At 47.3% G+C, this 23,409-nt stretch overlaps 2 protein-coding genes and 1 pseudogene across 45 annotated transcripts in view; 2 read left to right on the plus strand and 1 right to left on the minus strand.

The window, feature by feature from the left end:
* Nucleotides 1-65: 65 nt before the first annotated feature.
* Nucleotides 66-13,075, plus strand: NR1H3 (nuclear receptor subfamily 1 group H member 3). Of its 6 annotated transcripts, none has more exons than XM_039868869.1 (13): nucleotides 66-198; nucleotides 439-506; nucleotides 4,800-4,944; nucleotides 6,402-6,522; nucleotides 7,233-7,312; nucleotides 7,828-8,022; nucleotides 8,450-8,716; nucleotides 8,966-9,174; nucleotides 9,282-9,461; nucleotides 9,652-9,751; nucleotides 12,171-12,284; nucleotides 12,504-12,598; nucleotides 12,784-13,075. In XM_039868869.1, the coding sequence occupies exons 5-13, from the start codon at nucleotides 7,270-7,272 to the stop codon at nucleotides 12,928-12,930; spliced, it is 1,350 nt and encodes a 449-aa protein (XP_039724803.1). In that variant the 5' UTR covers nucleotides 66-198; nucleotides 439-506; nucleotides 4,800-4,944; nucleotides 6,402-6,522; nucleotides 7,233-7,269; the 3' UTR covers nucleotides 12,931-13,075. The 6 variants fall into 6 exon arrangements, with proteins under 6 accessions (XP_039724803.1, XP_039724818.1, XP_039724793.1 ...); XM_039868884.1 differs by adding an exon at nucleotides 6,676-6,737 and having other exon boundaries at nucleotides 73-506; XM_039868859.1 differs by having other exon boundaries at nucleotides 74-506.
* A 445-nt stretch (nucleotides 13,076-13,520) lies between these two features.
* Nucleotides 13,521-23,409, plus strand: part of MADD (MAP kinase activating death domain) — a 35,661-nt gene continuing 25,772 nt past the window's right edge. For 19 of the 39 annotated variants that reach the window (XM_039868699.1, XM_039868714.1, XM_039868734.1 and 16 more), the window contains exons 1-7: nucleotides 14,099-14,407; nucleotides 17,816-17,975; nucleotides 18,576-19,172; nucleotides 19,579-19,882; nucleotides 20,607-20,738; nucleotides 21,124-21,237; nucleotides 21,931-22,011. In XM_039868699.1, the coding sequence (XP_039724633.1) occupies nucleotides 17,914-17,975; nucleotides 18,576-19,172; nucleotides 19,579-19,882; nucleotides 20,607-20,738; nucleotides 21,124-21,237; nucleotides 21,931-22,011 (1,290 nt within the window). In that variant the 5' untranslated portion in view covers nucleotides 14,099-14,407; nucleotides 17,816-17,913. Of the gene's footprint in view, nucleotides 13,919-14,097; nucleotides 14,408-17,815; nucleotides 17,976-18,575; nucleotides 19,173-19,578; nucleotides 19,883-20,606; nucleotides 20,739-21,123; nucleotides 21,238-21,930; nucleotides 22,012-23,409 lie in introns of those variants that run through there. The other 20 variants (XM_039868537.1, XM_039868743.1, XM_039868753.1 and 17 more) reach the window with 4 other exon arrangements.
* Nucleotides 20,087-20,205, minus strand: LOC120609502 (uncharacterized; annotated as a pseudogene).

Raw genomic sequence — 23,409 nt, forward strand, 5'->3', positions numbered from 1 at the left:
GCAGCCACCCGGACGCACCCTTAAGGACACACGCCGGAAGTGCGCTTGCCGCCATCTTGCTAAAGGAAGGGAAGGGACGGTGCAAGGAGGAGGAATCTAGGAGGAACTGCTAGGATACTCGTGATCTGGCCTTGGCGGATGATTGTAGGAATGTAGCGCGACTTCACGCGTCAGAAAAGGCTTGAAGACTTTGTCTTGGTAAAGAGAGCACTGAGCTCGGGTTTGCCTCTGGCAGCGGAGACGGCCGTACCAAGGTGGCGCTTGCACAGGGCCGGACTGTGGCCGGAAGAGCGAGCGCCCCCGCGGGCCCGGGTGCTGCCGGGCTGACCCCAGAGCCAGAGCGGGTGCGGAATTGGGGCGAGGGCTGGTATAGGGCGCCTCTCTCCACAGCCCTGCCTTCGAGTGGAATTTGAAACTTGGCTCTGGTTCTTTTCCCAGGAAGAGGTCTTGTTTGCGGTGCAGGGCACAGCGTGTAAACAGCCCTTTGGACTCCCTATGTCCTTCAGGTTGGTCCCAGTTTAGCATACTGCTCATGCGCTGAGCAAGGCTTCAGTTCTCTCACTTTCCCTTCCAGTCCTTTCCCTATCCTCCCACCCATCCATTTCCAGGTTTACTTAATTAGAATCAGGATGTCATGCCTCTTCCCAAAGGAGTTGAGTTGCACAGTATGTTCAAATTTTGCAAAACCAAAGTAGTGAATCCCTAAGAGGAATTTCAGACCAGAAGGGAGCTATATAAGAGTAAGGGGAATAAAACTTATCAAGTGGGAGTAGATGGTGTTTCCCAGAATCAGAGACCCTCTTGGCATTGGCCATGAGGGTCCAGGTGCAGCCAATTTGGTCTCAAAGCTTTGTGACTGATCTTGGAGTGACTCACAAATCTAGGAGGTCAGATCATAGGTCATTGGGATGCTTTGATTCAATCTAGAAGCAAATCACCTCAGATCATCACAAAAATAAAACCTGATCAGAACTATATGGGAAAAAGCAGGGTCATTATCTTGCCCTAGGTCTACAGATGCAGTTTTTTATATATATATATATCTCAGGATCTAAACTTTGCTGCCAGAGTTGTTATGGAGTAGTGAATAGAGTGTGAAAGCTGAAGTCCTGGTAGCCAAATAGTTCTTAACCTTATTCAGTCACAAGCTCTTTTATAATCAGATGAAAATTTAGTCCCCTCCTGCAGAAAAATGGCAACACACATAAACACAAGTGGTTCACAAAGACCACCCAGAGGCTTCATAAATCAGCATCTTTGAATCCCTGATCTAACCTAGTCCTCTTTACAAATAAACCTAGAGAGGAAGGGACTTTTCCAAGGTCACACAGTTTAAGAGAATAAAACTCAAAAAGTTTTCTGATTCCTAGTCAAGAAGTCTTTGTAATGGGATATTTCTCACAGGCTACTCAAATTGCATTGCTAAACTATTCAGTGGCCCCAATCCCAGTCAAATAGTCTTCATAATGGACTATTTCTGCTCAGACTACATTGCAAAACTGTATTTGGTGGTCTCCAAATACCTTCAATAAAGAGATTTTAAGAAAGAAAACCTCAGATTGGTGAGGTTGAATGGGTGTGGCTAATTGTAAAATACTGCATATTAGAGTTTTTGAGTGTTTTAATATGCCCCAACTCTTCTTGCGGACTAGCCAGACCCTTGTGATTTCAGAATGTAAATCTTGGGCTCACTAAATTTTGGCAAGTAGAACAAAAATCCCTCAAATTCATCTTTTGCCTTCTTGGTCAAATATGTCTACATTCTTTATGCCTGCAAGTATCCCATGTAGAAGAGATTAATGGAGCCGATATTATTTCAGCTTTCATAGTGAAAAATCCAGAAAGGGTGAGGGTCACACCACAAGTACGTGGTGCAGCCAAGAGCTGAGCCCTGGTTTCTGGACCACCAACTTCTGCATATTTTTACCAGTTGATTCTGTGGTCCTCACACCTTGGTTCCTAACTGCAGATGCAAAAAAAGAGAGAGAGAAAGAAGAAGGAAGGAAGGAAGGGAGGAAGGAAGAAAAAGAAAGAAAGAGAAAGGAAAAGGAAGGAAGGAAGGAAAGGAAAGAAAGAGGAAAAAAAAGAGAAAGAAAAAGAAAAATGTAGTTGGGCAGATAGATGGATATATGGGCCTACCCCAGACCAAATAAATCAGAATCTCTGAAAATGAGGCCAGGTTTGGGAACCACTGCTCTACCCTGCATTGGCAGAAGCGAACCTACATCCAGTGAGTTAACCATTTTTACCATCTGGGGAGGCAGTTTTGTGTAATGGGATGAGGAAGGTAATTTTTTTGCTTGAATTTGAGCTTTTGAGTCAGCTATACCTGTATCCAAATTTGATATTTGCCCTGTTGCTAGTAACTATCTTCTAGGCTAATCACAAAGATAAATAATACATGCAGGACCTAAATAAGTTACTTTTCTTTCCTGTTTTCTCTATCATCTCTGAATTCATTGGTCTGCGAAGCAGGAATTTCTGGGTTCTCAATCTTGTGACTGGAAAGAAGTCATTTGAGGGGGCCTGCAAGATGCTCCCACACTCTGTACTTTTCCAAAATAGGGAGAGAGCAAGAAGCAGTTGCCCTGGTCCATCCTTGCAAACTGTACCTTCTGGCCTGCTTCATGGGAATTTGAGTGCTTTTGAAAGAGTTATTCAGTAGTGCATACGATCATGGGCTTGTGAATGCTCCTATTTTTGCCTCAAGGTTCCTCTTGCTGCCATGAGAAGCCTTCAGAGGTTCCAGGGCTCAGAAATATGATTTGGAAGATTGCCGAAGGTGTTTCCAGGCATAGTGTCTCCTCTAGGATCCAGGAAACATAGGAAAGACCCCATGGGACTGGGAGGCTTTGCACCTAACATCTCTGGGCTAGCAAGACTATGCTGTGGGGTGGAGCTGGAAAAGTGGGACATATGATTTCAGCTGCCAATCACCTTATTACTTGCCCTGCCTTGGGGAAGAAGTCCAGTGGTTATGATGCAGGACAGGGCAGCTTTTCCCGAGTAAGTGGAGCTCAAGCCCTGTACCGAGAGTTCTTGGCTGAGCACAAGAAAGAATTCAAGCACACACCAGAGTTAGAGTCAAAAGGAAAGTTTACTAGAGAAAGAGTAATGCTTCATAAACAGCGCAGTCTCCTCTCAGAGGCAGAGAGTGAGAGAGGCTGGGAGAGACTCAGGGACAGAGCGGGGTGGGGGGACAGAGTAAAGACACCGAGAGGACTGAGAAAAAGACTGAGAGGGACCCAGAGTATTCAGGGAATGACATTCTTCCTTTCTGTGAATTGCAGTTTAAAGATTTCGTTTACCCATTTTCCTTTGATGGTATAGACATACAGTGAGAAAGGATAAAAGTATGCAGTGTGAAAGGCCTGCTGGCAATTCCCAGCCTTTGATCCATAGGTTCCCCATGCTTTTAGCCATAGAGAATGAATGATTTTATTTTACGTAGGACACCACTTAAGGACTCTTTTTCTGTTTCCCCTTCACCGGTCTGGGTAAATGGTTTGTTAGCAATCCCAGCAGAAATCTTTGTTCTGCAGGTTTCCTCCTGGTATGGCTGTAGGGCTGATCAGTGTATTGCAGTCTCTGAATATGGCTTGATTTAACATTTAAAATGTTTTCCTGCCTCCTCCCTACATTTGTCGGTCTCCAGAAACTCTGTGGAGATATTGCCAACAGGTTTTGGTCATCTCCCGTTTTTCTTTCCCTTCTCCTCTTGGGCGGGGATCGCTTCTGAACTCCTGGAACCTGAAGGGATAGCTCTGGCAGTAATGTTTCCTCCACCTATACTTGAGGCAAGGCTGAGGCCGACTCCCTGGCTTGGGGGAGGTGGCATCCTATGCTGTTTATTCAACAGCTGCTCTAGCCTGAGTCAGAGGGCTCCAGATGGGGCTTGTGTGTGGTCCCGGGCTGTGGGGAGACCAGGGAGTTAAGTGGGTGAGAGAAGCTTTTCCCAACTCCCAGAAGATAAGTCATTAGGCCCAGACCAATGCTATCCTAAGTTCCTTGTAAGCAGGGGTTTCAGTGACATCTCTGACTATGTTCCTATGCTGGAGCTTCTGAGAAAGGGGAATGGCAGAGGAGGGAGCTGGATCAATGATGTGGGTGCTGAGACAGAACAGGTCCAGTTTCTCAGGGCCTTGAGTCCTGGTTTCTACTTTCCCAGGACAGCTGGAGCCTTTTGAAAATTGGGGAAGGAACATATGCAAAAGGAATGGAGAGCCTTGTGTTCATGACTCAGAGATGAGGGTGGGAGCCTTGTTGAGAGGATGACCTTGTGACGAGAGGGAACAAGTAAAAGCTGGAGGCAGAACTTTGAGATGGGGGGTGTCAGAGGGGCTTTTCTGAAATGTGAAAATGAGTACATGGGCAGATTTTGCAACACCACCCAGCCTGCTGTCTGCTCAAGTCTGCTCCCCAACCCCCACCTGTTCCCCCTGCCCCGCCCTGTGCTTCCTCCCATCTTTCACCAAGCTTCTGTTTTATTTCTGCTTTTCCCATCCTTATCCCATCCTGCTTCCCCGCACCCCCTGTCCACTCTTTCCCTGTTCCCTCTGCCCTCTTCCCTGGTTCCCTGTTCATTTCTGTTTCAGTCCCTCTGGCTGCCTGCCCTGGCCCCCTGTCCTATGTTTTAATGTGGGGCCCATGGGAACTGGAGTTCACAGCAAAACAGGAAGAGCCTGTGAGCAGGAAGATGGGAGTGGGGCAGGGGGTGAACAGCCAGCAGTAACCTCAGCTCCTCGCCTCCCACATCTGGACTGAAGCATCCTCAGAGCTCTCTGCTTGTCCCACTGCAGCCCCCCAGGCCTGGCTTCCTTCATGTCAGCACTTCACTGGTCCAGCAGACTCGAGAGGCAACAAGACAGGAGCATCCTGGACTCTGACACAGGAGAAAGAAAGAGTACAGGGCCTGGAGGAAGGACATCTGGATTCTGATCCCAGGTTGGCCACTGTGTGTGGTCTTCGAGAAGACCTTCCATGAGCTTAGTGTTCTCTGTGAAATGGAGCTTGTGTTATTTACTGTCCTTGCTGGGGCTGCTCTAAGGACCAAAAAAGATAGTGAGGGGTTTGTATATGGAAATAAGCATCGGAAAGTTAACAATGTACAGATTCAAGGTGATGGGAAGTCCCATAGCTGAAAAGACTGGAAATTTAATGGTAACTGCTACCATTTCTTCAACACTTACTATGCACCATACACTGTGCTGTGATATATTGTTTAATTCTCACTAAACCTTATGTGGCAAAAAAAAAAAAAAAAAAAAAAAAATTTATTATCCCTATTTTAAATGTTGGGAAGTAGGTTCAGAGACATTAAGTAACTTGCTTAATCTTGATCACACAGAGGGAGAGGCAAGGCCAGGATTTGAACCCAAATTCTGAGCCCAGAGCCCAAAAGATAAATCAACATGCTGAGATGGAATTGACTAGAGCTAACGAGTATAGGATAGAAGGGAATCATGTTGTTCTCTTATTTCTTTAACAAGCAGGATCACAGTGCCTATGCGAGGCCCTGATCCATGGGCTACAGGGGAGACAAAATCAATAAAACATGGTGTCTGTTTTCAGGGACAGATCTCATGTTCCAAGCAACAGGGCAGGAAGGCTATGGCTATAGTCTCACTAGTTGCTTGACAGCCTGCTGTCACTTCAGACAAAACTGTTCTTAGATGAGGGAACTTGCATACCTTCCCAGATCCATCCTAGGCTGGCACCTGGGTCACCCACCATCTCTACCTCCACCCCTATCCCAGGCCTGCCACTGCTCCTCTCCTGGCCTCCTCTCAGTGGCCCTCACAGGGCACCCACATTCAGAGTCTCCCAGGAAGGCCCAGCACATGTCTCTCCAGCCCTGAAGTTCTGCCAGCTTGGCTGAGGCCTAGGGCTCGTGGGGAGAGCTTCTTGGCCCCTTCCCAGAGGCAGAGGAGGAGGACGGTGTCTGGGAAAGCAAGCTGGGGCTCCGTGTTGCAATTTCAGGCTGTACTGGGACCTTTGCTCCACGAACTGTCTATGGAGGGGAGGGAACGCCAACTCTGGAGGCTGCAGGGATTGGGGTGGGGGTTTCTGGGAGGCAGTCCTTCTGTAAGAGCAGCTAAGAGCAGCTGGGGTGAGGAGAGGAAGGGGAGAAGCATGAACTGGGCTGGTCTGCAGGGAAATACCACTGTCGTGTAGGGAGGCAGGGGTGGCGCTGGGCTGAGGGGGGTGGCTGGCTGGGGAGGAGTCAGTGTGGTGGGGAAGCTTCCCCGTGGGCGGGGGTGAGGAGGCCAGGGCTCTGGTCTGTCAGCTCCGGCTCCGTTCTGCCTGGCAGGAAGGAGCGGTGGCCCGACCCCTTGGCAGTCCCTCCCCTCAGCCTTTCCCCATATTACTTCCCTTGGGCTCTGGGTCCCTCTCTTGTTCAGCTCCCGCTCCTCGGCCGCTACCAGCTGAAGCCTCTGGACGAGGGACTGCACCATCCTCCTCTCTCAGCAAGGGGGCTCCAGAGACTGCCCCAGCCAGGAAGTCTGGTGGCCTGGGCATTCGGTGGGTCTGCCCCTCAGCACTGGCCTGGGGCTCTGTGTGTATGTGTGTCTGGTGCATGGTGGGGGTCCAGTGGATATTAGAAAGGGGTCTTTGGGGAGAAGGGAGGGATGATGATGCCAATGGAAGCTTGAGCAGTGACAGGATTCTATTTAGGTCCCAGAATAACTCCTGAGGAGGTCCTGTATGTGAATGGGGGCAACTCTTTGAGGCAATAGGTTTGTGCTGGGATCCTGGGAAGCGGCAGGAGGGAGGTTGTCTAGCAAGATGTTTTACTGGGTAGAAAGAACCTTGATCGCATGTCCTGGTCCTGCCCAACTTCGGCTATCCCCAGTGCTGGAGTGAGGGGGAAGGGGCTCTGACAGAACCAGGGCAGATGTGCTCAAACAGTCCCTGATGGCCTGGAGAGGGGCCCTGCAGAGAAAAGATGGCATGGTGGCTGAGAGCTCAGACTTTGGAGTCAGAGAGACTAGAGGTGGAATCTTGGTCAAACTGCCTGACAGTGTGGCCATAGGCAATTTACTTAATCTCTTTGACCTTCAGTTTTCTCATCTGTAAAGTGGGCATAAAAATAGTCTGACCTCATAAAGATACTATGAGGAAGGTATGTGAAGCCTTAGCACAGGCTGATATTTATCTTTCTCAAGTAAATGTTAGCACTGATGAAGAAGGAACCCAGTTCTGGAAGAGTATAACCCGAGTTGTTCCTGCAGGACAGTTCCTTGGTAATGTACAGGGCTCCGGGAAGAGATGTCCTTGTGGCTGGAGGCCCCTGTGCCTGACGTTTCTCCTGGTAAGCTGCTTCACTCCAGCCCTCTCCCCTGAGCCAGGCCCCACCCAGGCCCCAGAGGCTCTCCTCCTGCAGGAATCAGCCTCCTTCAGTATCTGCCTTCTGCCCTTCCCCAGAGAGGCGTTCTTGCCTCCTCTTGCCACGGCTACCTCTGCCCTGGTTCTGGTGCCTTGCCCTTCGCAGGCACCCACTGGTCCTTCTCAATCTGGGTTTGCGACTGGGAAGAATTGGCATGCCCAATGCTTACCAGCTCTGGCTTTGAAGAGTTCTGTCTGATCTCTGAAATAGATACACATCAGCCCCTCACAGGAAACTAAGGTTAACATCCTCATTTAAGGTATCGAGGGGCAGGGGACTGCAAGCAGCTAGTTCTAGAGCCTACACAAATCCCAGGGTCCTGAAGTCTGAGCTGATGTTTTGCCGCCCTCTATGGGTGGAGATAAGTTTGCAGTTTCCCAGCCAGGACACTGGGAAAGTGGTGGGGGAGGACCTGAGACCCCTTGCGCCTCTCTTTCCAGGCTCAGACTCCGCTGTGGAGCTGTGGGAAGCAGATGCACAAGATGCAAGCAGCCAGGAGCTGGGAGGCAGCAACTTCACCCTCAGGGAGGAAGCCCGCGTGCCCCAATCAGCTAGGAGCACTTTGGGGGTGGGGCTGGAGGCAGCAGAGCCCACATCCCTGCACCCTGGGGTGGAGGCCCCTCCAGAGTCCACAGGTGAAGAGCTACTGGATTTGGAGGAAGTAGGGGCTCCACGGATCTGGGAGGGGTATCTGGCGGCTCTTTACCTTATAAGAGCGTGATTAAGTCTGAAGGCTTTGGTGTCAAGTAGACCTGAGTGATCTGAGTGAATTTTGTCTCTAACTTAGGCCTTTCTGAGCCTCAATTTCCTTATTCATAAAATGGAAATAGTAATAGTACTTATCTCTTATGGTTGTTGTCAGGATTGATGCACATAAAGGGCTCACATTGTACCTGGGACGTAATAAATAGCACTTGGCATACGAGAGCTACTTTCTTATAATAGAGAGACTAAATTGCGTATTAAAAAGGCATGAAGGTCACTGAGTGCTCAGGGCAGTGGCCAGCTGGGCACCAAGCTCGTTCCTTGGAGAAGAACATTAAGACATTTCTCTGTATCCAGAGCTCCGTCCACAAAAGCGGAAAAAAGGGCCAGCCCCCAAAATGCTGGGGAATGAGCTGTGCAGTGTGTGTGGAGACAAGGCATCTGGCTTCCACTACAACGTGCTGAGTTGCGAAGGCTGCAAGGGATTCTTCCGCCGCAGTGTCATCAAAGGGGCGCGCTACATCTGCCACAGTGGGGGCCACTGCCCGATGGATACCTATATGCGTCGCAAGTGCCAGGAGTGTCGCTTTCGCAAATGCCGCCAGGCTGGCATGCGAGAGGAGTGTGAGTACCTGAGGATAGGAGATGGGGAGGGGCTGATGGGAAAGAGGGCACAGGCAGGTGCTAGGACGTGAGGGCAGACAGGCAGCTGAGTTTACAGGGCCTTCTGACACTGTGAATGTGGATTTGAATATCTTCCTTGCTCTGACCCAGTGATCTCTGCTCTTCTGGAGCCTCAAACTACCTCTCTGGCCCATCCTTGCTTCCTTCCTCTCCCTCTTCTTCCCTCCTTATGTCTGGTCCCATCCTTAGGTGTCCTGTCAGAAGAACAGATCCGCCTGAAGAAACTGAAGCGGCAAGAGGAAGAAAAGGCTCAGGCCACATCCTTACCTCCAAGGGCATCCTCACCTCCCCAAGTCCTGCCCCAGCTCAGCCCAGAGCAACTAGGCATGATTGAGAAGCTGGTGGCTGCCCAGCAACAGTGTAACAGACGTTCCTTTTCTGACCGGCTTCGAGTCACGGTACCTGATGGACCTGGGGAGAGGTGGCTGTGGCCAGAATGTCAGCTGGCTTCTTGATATCTGACCCAGAGTGGTTTGGTTTTTTTCCTTCCTTGCCCTCCGGGTAGCCTTGGCCCATGGCACCAGATCCCCAGAGCCGGGAGGCCCGTCAGCAGCGCTTTGCCCACTTCACTGAGTTGGCCATTGTCTCAGTGCAGGAGATCGTGGATTTTGCCAAACAGCTGCCTGGCTTCCTGCAGCTTAGCCGGGAGGACCAGATCGCCCTGCTGAAGACCTCTGCGATCGAGGTGGCTGGCAGGGTGGAGGGGTGAAGGGAGAACCAGAGTGGGATTGTCTGTGGGAGGGGTCTCCAGACAGCCAGCTAGGAAGCCAGATCCACAGGGAAGTAGGGATGAGGGGCTTGACCTTCCCTTGAAGGTGCCCCATGCCAAGACCAGCCCGCCGCATCCCTGTTTGAGGTTTGCTACTTGTATGCAGGTGATGCTTCTGGAGACATCTCGGAGGTACAACCCTGAGAGTGAGAGTATCACCTTCCTCAAAGATTTCAGTTATAACCGGGAAGACTTTGCCAAAGCAGGTGAGAACTGAGATCACAAAGAGACTGCATTGGATGGACAGTTTTTGTCCCGGAGCCCATAGTGACTCCAGAGCCACAGGTCCAAGGTTTGAGTGGCTATAAAGGGAAGGCTTCACTTGTTTTTCCAAGACAGAAAGTTGGAATGCTGATTGGCCTTTCTCAACTGCCTCAAGTAGAATCCTGTCTTCTGTTGTAATAGGCTAGTGGTTCTCAGACTGTGTTCCAAGGAACCCGAGCGGAGAGAGTACCGTGGAAGCGTCACCTTAGAGGAGAAACAAGGAAGGACAGGAATGTCCTTTATCTGTAGCCAAACAATAAGCTCCATTTAAATCTGCATTATATATAGTGCTTCTGCATAATGTTTTGCTTCAAGAAAAGATTTTACAGCTAGAAAGAAAAAGTGAAAACAACCATGCCAAGCCTTTTAGTAGTCACTAATGGGCAAATCTTGCTCAGATGTGCTCTTTAAGGATCATTTAGACTAATTTCCTCCTATTTTTCAACTGCTCTTTCTCATGAGCCATGAAACTGGAGCTGAAACATGGCAAACGTGCCTAGATGGGGAAGCTTTAGGGTAAGAGTGGATGCTTCTATCTCCATTCTGTACCTGGAGTATTTTCTCCAAGAATTTGTTCCCATTGCTGCTGTCTGTCTGATGCTGGCTTTCAAGCTAAGTGGTGTTGATTTCCTCATATTCGGTTGCTGGTAATATTTGTGTTATGTGAGCAGGGTTGGGAAAGGATGGAAGGCTGAGGGACTTGAACTGAGGCTCAACTGGGTGAGTGAGTCTATAAAATATGGCTGATGTTATGACTCGGTTCTTGAGGTTGATAGGTCCTGGTTTCCAGTCTTCTCTGGTGTCTAGTGACTCAGGCCAGCTCATGTGCCTCTTGTCCCAACACAGCCAGTGAGCTTTCTAGGAAGGCCTCCCTTAACTATAGGGCATGGCAGGGTTGTGTTGGCACCTCTTGCCTTCAGTGTGCTGCCTGAATGTATGGGCATCTAATAGGAACAATTTAATGACTTTTCCCAGCTTAAAAAACCCAGGCCTGACCTCTTTCTCTACCAAAACGTCTTTCCCCCAAGTGGTTATTATCCCAGTCTTTAACCACAGCCTTCTCCTTCATAACATCCTCCTCTCTGAACCCTTCCCGGTTCTCATGTCTTTGTGTTCCTTCAGTACTCATGGACTTGTGCTGTCTGAATCTGTACCTATTTATAGATTCATTTATATAAGCAATTTGACATCATGTTTGCCTTTTACTGGTCATTTTGTCAGTGAGGTCTGAGAGTGAAAGAACAGGCTCATTTTTCCTGGTCTCCTTCTCCCTCTACAAGACTAAAGATGTGGACTGATGGTATTGGAGGTGTTCATTTAGCAAGTAGCAGCGGACACTTGCAGGGTGCATAACCCTACTGTAGAACCTCCTTGTCCTCCCTGAACAAATAAACTGTTCAGTACAATTCAAGGCTCAATACTTCAACAAATGCTTTATAAAATGGGGCTTGTCCATTAAGTAGATCAACACATTTGATAAACATCAGGGGAAACTACAGGAAGTGACTAATCTTGCAAGAAGCCTCGAATGGAAAAGTTAGCAGATGGTTGCTAAAAGAAATTTGAGAAAGCCTAGGGAACAGCGTGGAGTGGGGGGACTTTTGACTGTGTGTGGGAGAAGTGTTCTTTAGATGTCATGACTTAAGGTCATGGTTTGTTGAACTTTAGTCTCCTCAGCAAGAAGACTGGTTCTATTTTTAAATTTTTATTTAACAAAAACTCATATATTAGTTACCATATATGCCATACATTATTCTAAGGACCCATTGTGAGGTAGGTACTATTATCACCATTTTACAGATGGGAAAACTAAAGCTCAGAGAGGTTAAATAACTTACCCAAGGTCACACAGCCTAGTAAATGGTAGAGCCAGGACTTAAATCCAGATAGTCTGGCTCCATAGTCTATACCCTCAACCACATTGCTAATTTCCCCCAGGAAGCGAAACATGAAATGTATCTCTAGTATTCAAACAAGTAAGGCTAATTGCCAGTGAAAAAGTCTTTTTTATAAACAAAAACAAGTTGCCTCTATTTCTAGTAATGTGGGGCTCTCAATAATTTTAATCAGAATAACAGAATTATTATCATCATCTAATTCACCACTCCCTATATGTCGGCATAGTGCTTAGTGCTCTGCCTGCTTTATCATTTAAGTACACAACAGTCTTATAAGTTCAGATATGACTCCCATCTCACAGGTGAAGCTTAGAGAGGTTAAGAAACTGGCCCAAGGTTATAGAGCAGAGCCATGGAGGCTTCTTATTGAGTTCCTAGTTGTTCCCTAAGTTGTGAAGTTGGAGGAGGGAAGGAAGTTCCTGCCACTAGTGCCACATTCCTAGCCTCCCTTCTTCCTCCCCAGGGCTGCAAGTGGAGTTCATCAACCCCATCTTCGAGTTCTCCAGAGCCATGAATGAGCTGCAACTCAATGATGCCGAGTTTGCTTTGCTCATTGCCATCAGCATCTTTTCTGCAGGTGTGGAGAAGGGGCAAGAAGGAAAATGAGCAAGAGACTTGAACTAAGGAGGGCTGAAGGCTCCATAGGGCAGATATCATAGGGGTGGTATGATATCTCACTGTGTTACTTTGGGATGGGAGAGGTTGGGTGGGGCATGTCCCTATTTTTTGGTTGTGATTTGGGGTATGGAACTGACCCTGGCCAGACCTGCTCCTGAACTCTGTTGGTGACCTATAGACCGGCCCAATGTGCAGGACCAGCTCCAGGTTGAGAGACTGCAACACACATATGTGGAGGCCCTGCATGCCTATGTCTCCATCCACCACCCCCATGTGAGTCTCCCCTTTGTACCCTTTTCCTCCTCTCCACAGGCTCATTCCCTGACACACTACTTTCCCTTCAAAGATCCCTCCCCTTATATCTTGCAGACAATTCTCTACCTCTCCCACAACTCCCCTACCCTTGCCCTGTCTCTGGGGAGAGACAAAAGCTATACTTGTTCCGCCCCCTCCCCCAGGACCGGCTGATGTTCCCAAGGATGCTAATGAAGCTGGTGAGCCTCCGGACACTGAGCAGCGTACACTCAGAGCAAGTGTTTGCACTACGTCTGCAGGACAAAAAGCTTCCTCCGCTGCTCTCTGAGATCTGGGATGTGCATGAATGACAGTCCTTTACCCTTTTCTGTTTTCCGAGCTGGCTGTGAGGCCCTGTGGTTGCCTCCTAGAGGTGGAATAGACTGAGAAGGGTAAACATTCCTGGGAGCTGGGTAAAGGAGATCCTCGTGTGGCATTAAAGGAGAGTCAAAGGGCTGGGAGTTTTGTGGCTGCTGGGCAGGGGGGTTCCTGCCAAAGCTGTGCTCCATTTGAACACTGTGCTGACCCTACCAAATGGATGAACTTGGGGGCCACTTTGCACAAGGTTCTCCAGGGCCCTGCCCATCCTGCCTCCACCACTTCCTGTTTTCCCCATAGGGCCCCAAGAGAAATTCTCCACTGTCACTCTGCGGCTTGGCTATAAATGCCTTGGGGCTGCATCACTGATAGATCTGGCACTATTTGTACAGGAAAACCAAAATAAATAAAGAATGAGAGAAACAATTTCTGGATAGGGAGTGGGGGCACGGCAATAGAGGAAAGCCTGAGTCCTTTAGGATTGCCCCCGGACTCAGAAGGAAACAAGTTACAAGTGCTAGCCTTAGCAGTGGGAGGGAACCTCCTTTTACTAGCCCCATTGCACTGTTAGGGTTTATGAAATGCTGAAGCTCAGATGCCCCTTTCACTTTCATGATCCAGGGGAGGATCATGTTGTCTTTCCATGCACCTGTGTTCGCGTGCGCGCGCGTATGCTTTGATTTTTCCGTTGGCATCTAAAAGAGGGCACAGCAATCCCTCCTGTGGGACAGGAAGAAAAGCCCCCGAGGCCCAGTCTCGGATTGGATGTCTCAGGAAGATCGGACTCCATTTCCCAGCGGGCACCGCGGCACCGCTCACGCCCCTTTCCCTTTAAGCGCACACGGTGTAGGTGATACTGCGCCGCGCTTTCCGGCCTCAATTCCCCCCGCCACCCCTGAATTGGTAGGCTCCACCGCCAGAGCAGTCGGCTTTTCAGCTCAGGAGGCTGGGCACTTCCAAGCCGTGTGCAGGGGGAGAAAGGTGAGGTGGGGCGGGGGGGATGGTCAGAAGTCTCAGGGGCCGTTTATCTTACGAAGTCTCTTCCCAATTAATCCACATTTCGTTGCAATGGGCTCTATTACTATGTGAAAAGTTTGCGCAACCTAAACAAAAGGTATTCCTTTGGGTCCTCCCCTTGGCCCGCAGGGGCGCTGGGCTGGCCCCGCGCTCCCCTTTACGTTCCGACTCCCACACGTATAGGTGTGTGCGTCGCCGCCTTTCTCCCGAGGTCGGCTCCACCCTGCAGCGCTCGGCTTAGTGCCGCTCTGTCCCCCCTCCCCGGGGGGTGAATGGTACGGCCCCTGGCCCCCCTAGCCTCCCTTTCCTCACCGGATCGGAGTGGTACGTGCCCCCCCCGTGCAGACGCGGAACTGGCGTGCTCTCGGAGCAGCGCCCGCGCCGGGGAGTGAATGACGCTCCGCTGCCGGGGTACCTCTGACTGGGCCTGGCCGATGCCCCGAGTCTTGGGAGGTAGGAAGGTCCGGGCCACTGGGGGCCCTGAAAGGGTATTTGGGACGGGGCTCCTAGGAGGAAAATGGCTCTGAGAGGAAACAGGGGCTCTAGGGGGAGGGGTATCTGAGGAGGCCCTAAAGGAGCGTGAGGAAGCTTGCGGTCTCGAGAGCAAGTGGGGGTCCGAAGAGAAGGGGCAGGCTAGAAGTGGGGCACTCCAAGCTGCCGAGGGGGTGTGGGCTGCGGGCCTGGGCGCAGCTCGCGGCTGCTGGGCTCGATTCTAGCCGGTCTGGCTGGCGGCACTGGTTCCGGGGCGGAGGCGGGGGAGAACTGTCCAGCAGGTGAGGGGGCGGGCAGAGCTGTCCAGCCCCGGGGCCGATCCGGGATTGGCACCTGGCACGCGCGCGCGTGAGTGTGTGTGTGTGTGTGTGTGTGTGCGCGCGCGTGTGCGCCTTATTTTTGGTTAGGGTTTAAAGAACCACATTTGGTTCTCAAAACATTTTTTTTTTTTTTAATTTTAATTTAGTGCTTCAAAATTGGCTTGTTAGATAGTGGAGACACCGTGTAATCTTTTCTGCAACTGCTTCCCTCTGCATCTTCGTGCATCTCTAAATTCTACTTTTTCCTGCCCTACCCTCTTCTCCAGCCCTGCCTATTGCCTGCCTCATTGCTCTCGTTCCTGGACCAGGCTGTGCTGATATGCTTGCAAGGTCACTGCCTTGGGAGGAGGAGGAGATGAGAGAGCCTCCTCTTGTGCTCATGTCAGCAAAGATGTCATATCGTTCTCTGGTTTCTGTGGTTTTACTCTGACATCCTGCCCCAAACGAGAGACGAGTCCAAAAGGCTGGTTAATGTGGCCATTTGTAGGCAGAAAAGACATCAATAGCTTAAAGAAAGGTCTATGGATTCTAAATCTGCCTCTGGATGAAGTGGATGGTGATGTAGGACTTCAGCAGATAGGTATGAATTTTGAGCTTGATGCCTTTGGAATATAGGAGCTAGAAACCTGGAGTTCCACGTTAGTAAATATGGTTGAGGCAGGAGGCAGAGTCAGCTTGGGTGGACATGAAGACTGAATTATAGGTGGTGTTAGAAGATTTGTGAGGTGGGGAGAGAATAGGAAGAAAAACCTTGGTCGTCTGTAATCCGAATAACCAAAGGCAGTGGCTGTTGATGAGATAGGAATTGTAACTAAAAATTTATTCTATTGCTAATAGCTAGAATAATCATAAGATTTCAGGGTCTTTGTAGCTTTAGAGGGAGATGAGCACTGTAGAGCATGATAATGACTTGAGTTTTAGAAAATGTTTCTCAGTGGAGAGGGCTGGGATACCACCAAGGTTAGAGGCCTGATGCCTAACATACTAGTGGAGGATGCTTCAGATGTGATCTTTGAGATTTTAGCAGGAAAGGGCTCCTGGCTTTCAATGTAAACATAGATTTCAAGGCTAAGCCTTGAGCTCTGGTCCTGTAGATTCTGTTTTAAGATGCAGCAGGTCTTCGAATAATGTCATTTTGTTCAACATCATTTAGTTATAATGTTGATGAGATGCTATAGGAACTTAACGCTTGTTTATATCAATTAGTCTATGTTAAAATTGGTTTTGTTATACATCGTTTCACTTAAAAATGAAGAACTTATTGACGATGTTAAGTGAGGATTTACTGTATTTTGGCTCTCACCCTAGGCATTTTCCACTTATTCTTTATAGAATGAATTATGCATTTATTCATCTCTCATTTCATTTCTCTGTTTCTCTCCCTTTCTCATTCTATTTGAGAGGAACCGAATTCAGCTCTGTAACAGTGCTCCATGTTCTCTAGGATGCACATGGCTCCATAGCATTGGAGAGAACCAGAGGACTTTCTGGGTGGCAGTGATACCTAGAAATGAGTATATGGCATGCTTGAGAACTTGGTTTTGGTTGTGTGGAAAGAAGATATCTCTTTCAAACTCTAGAATTAGGACAAAGGGCAAACTAAAGACAGGTGGGGGAGAAGAAAACCTAATAATTAGCAGGTGCTGTCGGTGGAAGAGGTGTCTCCACATTCAAGGAGAGTGAATTGTTATGGGCCCTGGCCGACTCTGGAGTAGCAGCTGCTAGCACTGTGCGGTCACCAAGCAGAGGAGGGGCTGTGGCTCTGTTATAAATAGTACTGGGAGCCAGGGTTGCTATGGAGACAAAACTGAATCCTATTACCTGCAGGTCTTCTATTGGGAGCACTGGGAAAGGAGGGAGCAGTATTTTGAGGATTTGAGAGGTTTTGCAAATAGGTCTTTTTAATTGTTATTATTAAGTAGGGAAGAAAAAAGATAGAACTTCTACTCATTATCTGAATCAAATAGGACCTTGAGCATACAGGAAGTGTGTATGTCTGTGTGTATGGGAGTGCACGAAGCCCCAAAGAAGGGAGCGGCGTGCGACCGTGTGTGTAATGTAGTGGGATTCTCTCTATGTGATTAGTGAACAGGTCTTAGTGTGGCCATGTGTAGAGCACAGAGGTGGAATTCTGGAAGTGTTGAAAATAGCCTTGTAGGGGAATGAAACATTTCATTACAGAAGTATTTGGAGACCCAAGAGGAAATAAATTATAATTAAGACCATGTAAGCTTTTCCTAATTTTTGGATTATGGTTTAGAAATTCCTCTGAGCATCTCTCCCTGTCCTTGCAGAAATCCTGTCATTTCTACATCTAATTCCTAATCTTTGTCAGGTATAGAAGGAATAGGTCTCATTTTGTGTATCATATTACTGATTCCAATCCTGGGACTAAAATAGAGGACTATGATTCAGCACCAAGGGCAGAGCTAGTAGCAGTAGCCACTGGGCCCCTTTCTTGCTTGAAGAGGGAAGAAAAATGGTTTAGATAAAGAGGGTGGGGCATAGATATTCTTCATTTGAGATTTTATGGGGTAGAATAGCCAGCCATTATTGTCTGGCTGCAATTAACTATACAGTCTATATGGTAGTTTTACATCAAGCTGAATGCAGAATATTGGAACAGAAAATAATTAGGTTTCCACCTAGAGCAAGGAGTGCCGATTAGTACTGATTAGAGAGTATGGTTTGATCACGATCCACCCTGGAGTGGTCCTGAAAGTGACTTAATTTTTGTTATCATAATGACTGAGTCCAGGTTAGACTAACTGGGTCTGTTTTTCAGAAACAGAGCCTCAGGGGCAAGGCTGGGAATGAACTGCTTGATAGGGATGGAAAAGTGAGCCATTATTTATCCTACTTCTTGACATTTGACTCTATGAGCTCATAAACCTACACCAAACTCTAGGCTTGGGAAAGTGTCAGGTTCTCCTATCTTTAGTACTAAAATGAAAGACCTTCTGACCTATGCCCCTGGCTGGGATGAAGCTGAGAGGGCTGAGTCCCTTAGGCACAGCAGTGGATCTTATCAGTACTTTTTTCCTATTAGACTTGGATTTTCAGATCGTATCAGAATTCCTCCTGGGAACACTGACTCCTTGCTTGGTGCCTTGAAGTTTCTTTGAAATGAACTGATGAATTGGAACCATGGTGCAAAAGAAGAAGTTCTGCCCTCGGTTACTTGACTATCTAGTGATCGTAGGCGCCAGGTAACCAAGAAAAGACTTGATTTTTGCCTTGTCATCTGGGATAGCCCTCAAATCTGCATTATTCTCTCTTCCTCATTTCCATGTTGATATGCGTATCTCATTCTTCCCCTCTTATTTTACTCTGATGAGATCCCTGATGCCAGTAGTGAGAACAGTCAGGTGGATTGAGAATAATGGCCTGGAGGAACAAAGACAGAGTAAAACTCTGCACTTAGCTAGCATCTTTGTGATCTTGAACAAATATACCCCATATACCCCAATTTCCTTGGTTTGTAAAAAAGGAAAAGTATGTTGTGCTCCTTCTCTCTCAGCATATGCTCATTTGGTAATTCATTAGCTAACATACCTTGAAAGACACTAATTATCTTAAGGTGTTAGTGGTTCTTTTATTGTCAGTTTTTCTCTCATTTCAGGATAGGTGTCTTCATGACAGTACAGGCCTCATTTAGCTTACCAGCTAAATATAGCGAGCAGCACCCATAGTTTCCAAGATCCCAAAGTTCAAAAAATAGCATTTCGAACTTTATTTGTTGACTGTGGTAAAATTTGATAGAGCAGTTTATCCTTTCAGGCTGCCGAATTTGTCTTTATATTCTCCAGGCACCCGAGCAGTGATAGCGTGGCCCAGACCCCTGAGTTACTTCGGCGATACCCATTAGAGGATCACGCTGAGTTTCCACTGCCTCCGGATGTAGTGTTCTTCTGCCAGCCAGAGGGCTGTCTGAGCGTGCGGCAGCGGCGTATGAGCCTGCGGGATGATACCTCTTTTGTCTTTACCCTCACTGACAAGGACACTGGAGTCACGCGTTATGGCATCTGTGTTAACTTCTACCGCTCCTTTCAGAAGCGAATGCCTAAGGAAAAGGGGGAAGCTGGGGCAGGGTCCCGTGGGAAGGAAGGACCCAGGGCCACCTGTGCCTCAGAAGAGGTTGGCACTGAGAGCTTGGAGAGTGGCTCATCCCTGCAGCCTCCCAGCACTGACTCCACCCCTGATGTGAACCAGTCTCCTCGTGGAAAACGCCGGGCCAAGGCAGGGAGCCGTTCCCGCAACAGTACTCTGACGTCCCTATGCGTGCTCAGCCACTACCCCTTCTTCTCCACCTTCCGAGAGTGTCTGTACACCCTCAAACGTCTGGTGGACTGCTGCAGTGAGCGACTGCTGGGCAAGAAACTGGGCATCCCTCGAGGCATACAAAGGTACAGTTGGCCACTGATGCTCAGAAGAGGGGGAGCATTTAAGAGATGAGATATAATTGTCTGTGAGGGGCATAAGAAATTTCCTCTAAAACCTGAGGTCCTTCAGACCTATCTAAGCATATTATGTTAGTTCTTAAGCAAAAGACTCCTGCCGAGTTAGACCTCTTACTATAATTGTGTTTGGAGTGATGTTGAGGAATTTGATGTTTCATGGTGGGCAGAACAAAAAGTCCTGCCATGTGTATGTTTTTACACTTGTTCTCACCCTCGTATCTACCCTCCAGTCTGAGCGCAAAGGGTGGGCTTTTCCATTTGTCATCATTATACCCTCAATGGTTACACTGGGTTGCAGTGGAGTATCAGCTCCTGGTGCTTATGTGTCTGTTTCCTGCTGTCTGCTCCTCAGGGACACCATGTGGCGCATCTTTACTGGATCACTGCTAGTGGAGGAGAAGTCAAGTGCCCTTCTGCACGACCTTCGAGAGATTGAGGCCTGGATCTATCGATTGCTGCGCTCCCCAGTACCCATTTCTGGGCAGAAGCGAGTAGACATTGAGGTTCTACCCCAGGAGCTCCAGCAAGCTCTGACCTTTGCTCTTCCAGACCCCTCTCGATTCACCCTGGTTGATTTCCCACTGCATCTTCCCTTGGAACTTCTGGGCGTTGATGCCTGTCTTCAGGTGCTAACCTGCATCCTGTTAGAGCACAAGGTGAGAGACAGGCTTTCTAGACCTTTCTAGAGAAGGAGCTCTGAAATATGGGAGAAGCTAGACGATGAGTTTTCTGAGGACAGGGACTATCTTTTTAATTTTTTTAATTTTTAATTTTTTAATTTTTAAGGCGAGGCAACCCTTGGTTGACCTTACAGATTGCAGGACCTTTTCAGCTTACAATCCCTTATTTTTTATTTTTTACACCAACAGCACCTGGTCTTCCTGGGTGGTCTCCCATCCAAGTACTAACCAGGCCCGACACTGCTTAGCTTCCAAGATCAGATGGGATCGGTCTTGTTCAGGGTGGCATGGCTGTAGACTTCTTTTTCATTTTTTTGGAAGGGAGGTAACACAATGTCAGGTATACAGCAGATACTCAGTAGGTGTGGGTTAAATTAAGGTACTGGTATCATCTGGGATGTAGTCAGAGGGCTTGCCACTCAGTTGAATTATCTTTAACTATACTGACCAAATTCTCTGGAAATATCAGTCATTCTGTTCCAACGTGTGGTCCCTCGGGTTTGGGGGACTAAAACTAGGAACATAAGAAGTGATTGGGTTGGGAGGTTGCAGGCAGGGTGGGGTGCAGAACAGTGGTAATTGTGGAAACTAAACTCCTAGAGCTATAGGCATGGTGAAACAAATTAAATTGTAGTATCAGAAGCTGTCTTCTTGTAAACCTTATGCTGTCGAGTGATCCTTATGGCATGGCTTGTGGCAGGTGGTGCTACAGTCCCGAGACTATAATGCACTGTCCATGTCTGTGATGGCATTTGTGGCAATGATCTACCCCCTGGAGTATATGTTTCCTGTTATCCCACTGCTGCCCACCTGCATGGCATCGGCAGAGCAGGTGAGTCTCAAGGTCTGTCTTTGTCACCTCTATCTTCCAATTCTGTCCAGCTCTAGAGGAGAAGGCTCAATGCCCAAAGAGGTTGTAAATCTATACTGGTTTTCAGTCCTTTATCACCACTTATTTGTCTGCAAAATCTGACCTGACTTGAACTTATCTGGTGGTCACAGTTAATGTTAATAATTACAGGCCATTGGCTAGGTTATAGGTATTACAGAATATGCACCGTTACCTTTCTAAAATCTGAAAAATTCAGAATTTTGAACACATCTACCCTCAAAGATTTTGGATAAGAGATTGTTTCCTTTTCTAGGAAAATCCTGACTTGATAAATGATCACAATAGGTTTTGTTTTTATTTCTTATCCTCGTTATCTTTTCCACAGCTGCTGTTGGCTCCAACCCCATACATCATCGGGGTCCCTGCCAGCTTCTTCCTCTACAAACTGGACTTCAAAATGCCTGATGATGTATGGCTAGTGGATCTGGACAGCAATAGGGTGAGATTCTTGGCTGAGGCATCATAGGGTCTAGAATGGTGTTCTGTTTTTCTAGATTACTCCCAGGAGGTCCTGAGTTAGTGGTTGATTTCTATTGTGTGAGTCATTGAAAAGTATGTATTTTTAAATTCTGCTTTTATTTTATTAGTTTAATAGGCTCTTGGTTAGGACTCAAAGAATGACAAGATTTAATTTTGTCAGAGTCAAGTGCTCCCCTGCATCTAAGAGCAGTAGGGTAGTTGTGGTTGCGGGACCATTATACGTGTGGTGTAGATCATCTGATGGTTTTCTGGGGGTATAGTTTCTAGTAAGAAACTGTCTTTCCATGCACTTTAATAAATATATATTAACATTCTGCAGTGTGAGTACAAACTTTGGTAGGAAGTCCTTATATGTGTTCATTATAAAAACTTTAGAGAGTACAAATAAGTATAAAGAAGTAAATAAAAACCATAATCCTGTTATCTAGAGATAGTCACCAATAATATTTAGATACATTTCCTTTCAGGTGTGTGTGTATATCATATACATGTGTATATGTATATCTCATATGTTGGCATATAACGTATGTATTCACATATATATGATAAAATCGTATATACAACTTCCTATCCTTGTCACTTACCCTTATGTAAGAGGAATTCCTAAGCAATTGATTCTAAGGTGGTGTCTTTTATCTTTTCTCTGGTGCAGGTGATTGCCCCCACCAATGCAGAAGTGCTACCTGTCCTGCCAGAACCAGAATCATTAGAGTTGAAAAAACATTTAAAGCAGGTAGGTGAAGACTGCAGTTAAGGAAGGGGAGCAGTGCTGCTGTAGGACTGCTCTAGACAGGCAGCTACTGTAGGGGCCTGTTTCCTTTCGGACTTCAGGTAGAGTAGGTATTCTTCGCCTTGGGTGGGCTTAAGAGGAGGTGTATCCCATTTCTGGGTGGCAGGGCAGCTCTCCAAAAGGGCTTTTCAGCTTCCTTCTAATTCACTGTATTTCCTCCCACCCTCTAATGCTTATAATGCTGAATAAAACAATTCTTCACTTTGTTTCTTGTCGCATCTGCATTCTTTATGGCCTTGATCATTCTCTCAGTCTTGTAAGGAGTTAGGACAATCTGGCTTTTTTTCTGTTTTCCTCTTGAATTGATCCCTAGGTCCCTATAGAATCCTTTCTTCAAAAATTCCTTTCTTTGAGTAATCCCTTAAATGCATTTTTCATTGATTGATTTTCTTCTTCTTCTGCATGCCGAACACAGTACCTGAAGGTAAAACATGGCAAGGCCTTGTTCCTTTGTCTTGCTGTATGTGTTATGTAGGAACACCAGTAGATAGCTCTCTCTTTTTTTTTTTTTTTTTTTTTTTTTTTAGGAATCCCTGCTGTCATTTGAAGGGTCTTCAGGAATCTCTCTCTGTGTGTTGTCTGAGTTGCTTAGCAGTACCTTTAGATGATATCTGCTTGAACTTAAATGGGTCATCCCTCTCACTCTCACTCGCTTTACCACTGCTGATGTAATATGATATCTCGTTACTGCAGTCTGGTGAGGGTTGCAAGTTCAGAAAGTTCTGTAGCTGTCTTCCTTTGCTGTGTTTTCATTCTCGATGATTGCTGTAGTATGACTAATGAGATGGGGAGATTGATATATGGAATTGTACTTTGAATGTTTGTAGGAGCTAAGAATCTTGGGCTCATCGATCCTGTATTCTTACCCCAGCTACTCAGTGTGGTCCATGGACCAGCAGCACTAGCATCACCTGGGCTTGATAAAAGTGCAGAATCACCCCAAACCTGTTGCATCAGAATCTGCATTTTAACAACATTCTTAAGTGATTCTCATGCTCATTGACATTTAAGAAGCTCACTGGTCTAGACCAGTTGTTTTCAAACTGCCTTATGGAGTCTCAGGTTGGGAGCACCGAGCATGTGAGGCTCTGGGTTCCTTATGTCTTTCAGAGAAGGTGAAGTTTCAGTTGTTTATATTTCCACATAGATTTCAATTGAAAAACAAGATTTCATGGCTAAAATAAAATTTAAAACTATTGCCCTGGATTTGATCAAGTTGCCTTGAGCCAGGTTGGCTTAAGCTGAAGATCTACATAATGCAGATTATTTTCTAAAGGCTAAAATATTTGGATTCTTATTTTAAAGATGAAGGCTCTTTCCTAGAAGATGAGATTGGCTAGC

The sequence above is a fragment of the Pteropus medius genome, unplaced genomic scaffold (assembly GCF_902729225.1).
Source record: "Pteropus medius unplaced genomic scaffold, Ma_sr-lr_union100, whole genome shotgun sequence".
NCBI classification, from domain to species: Eukaryota; Metazoa; Chordata; class Mammalia; order Chiroptera; family Pteropodidae; genus Pteropus; species Pteropus medius.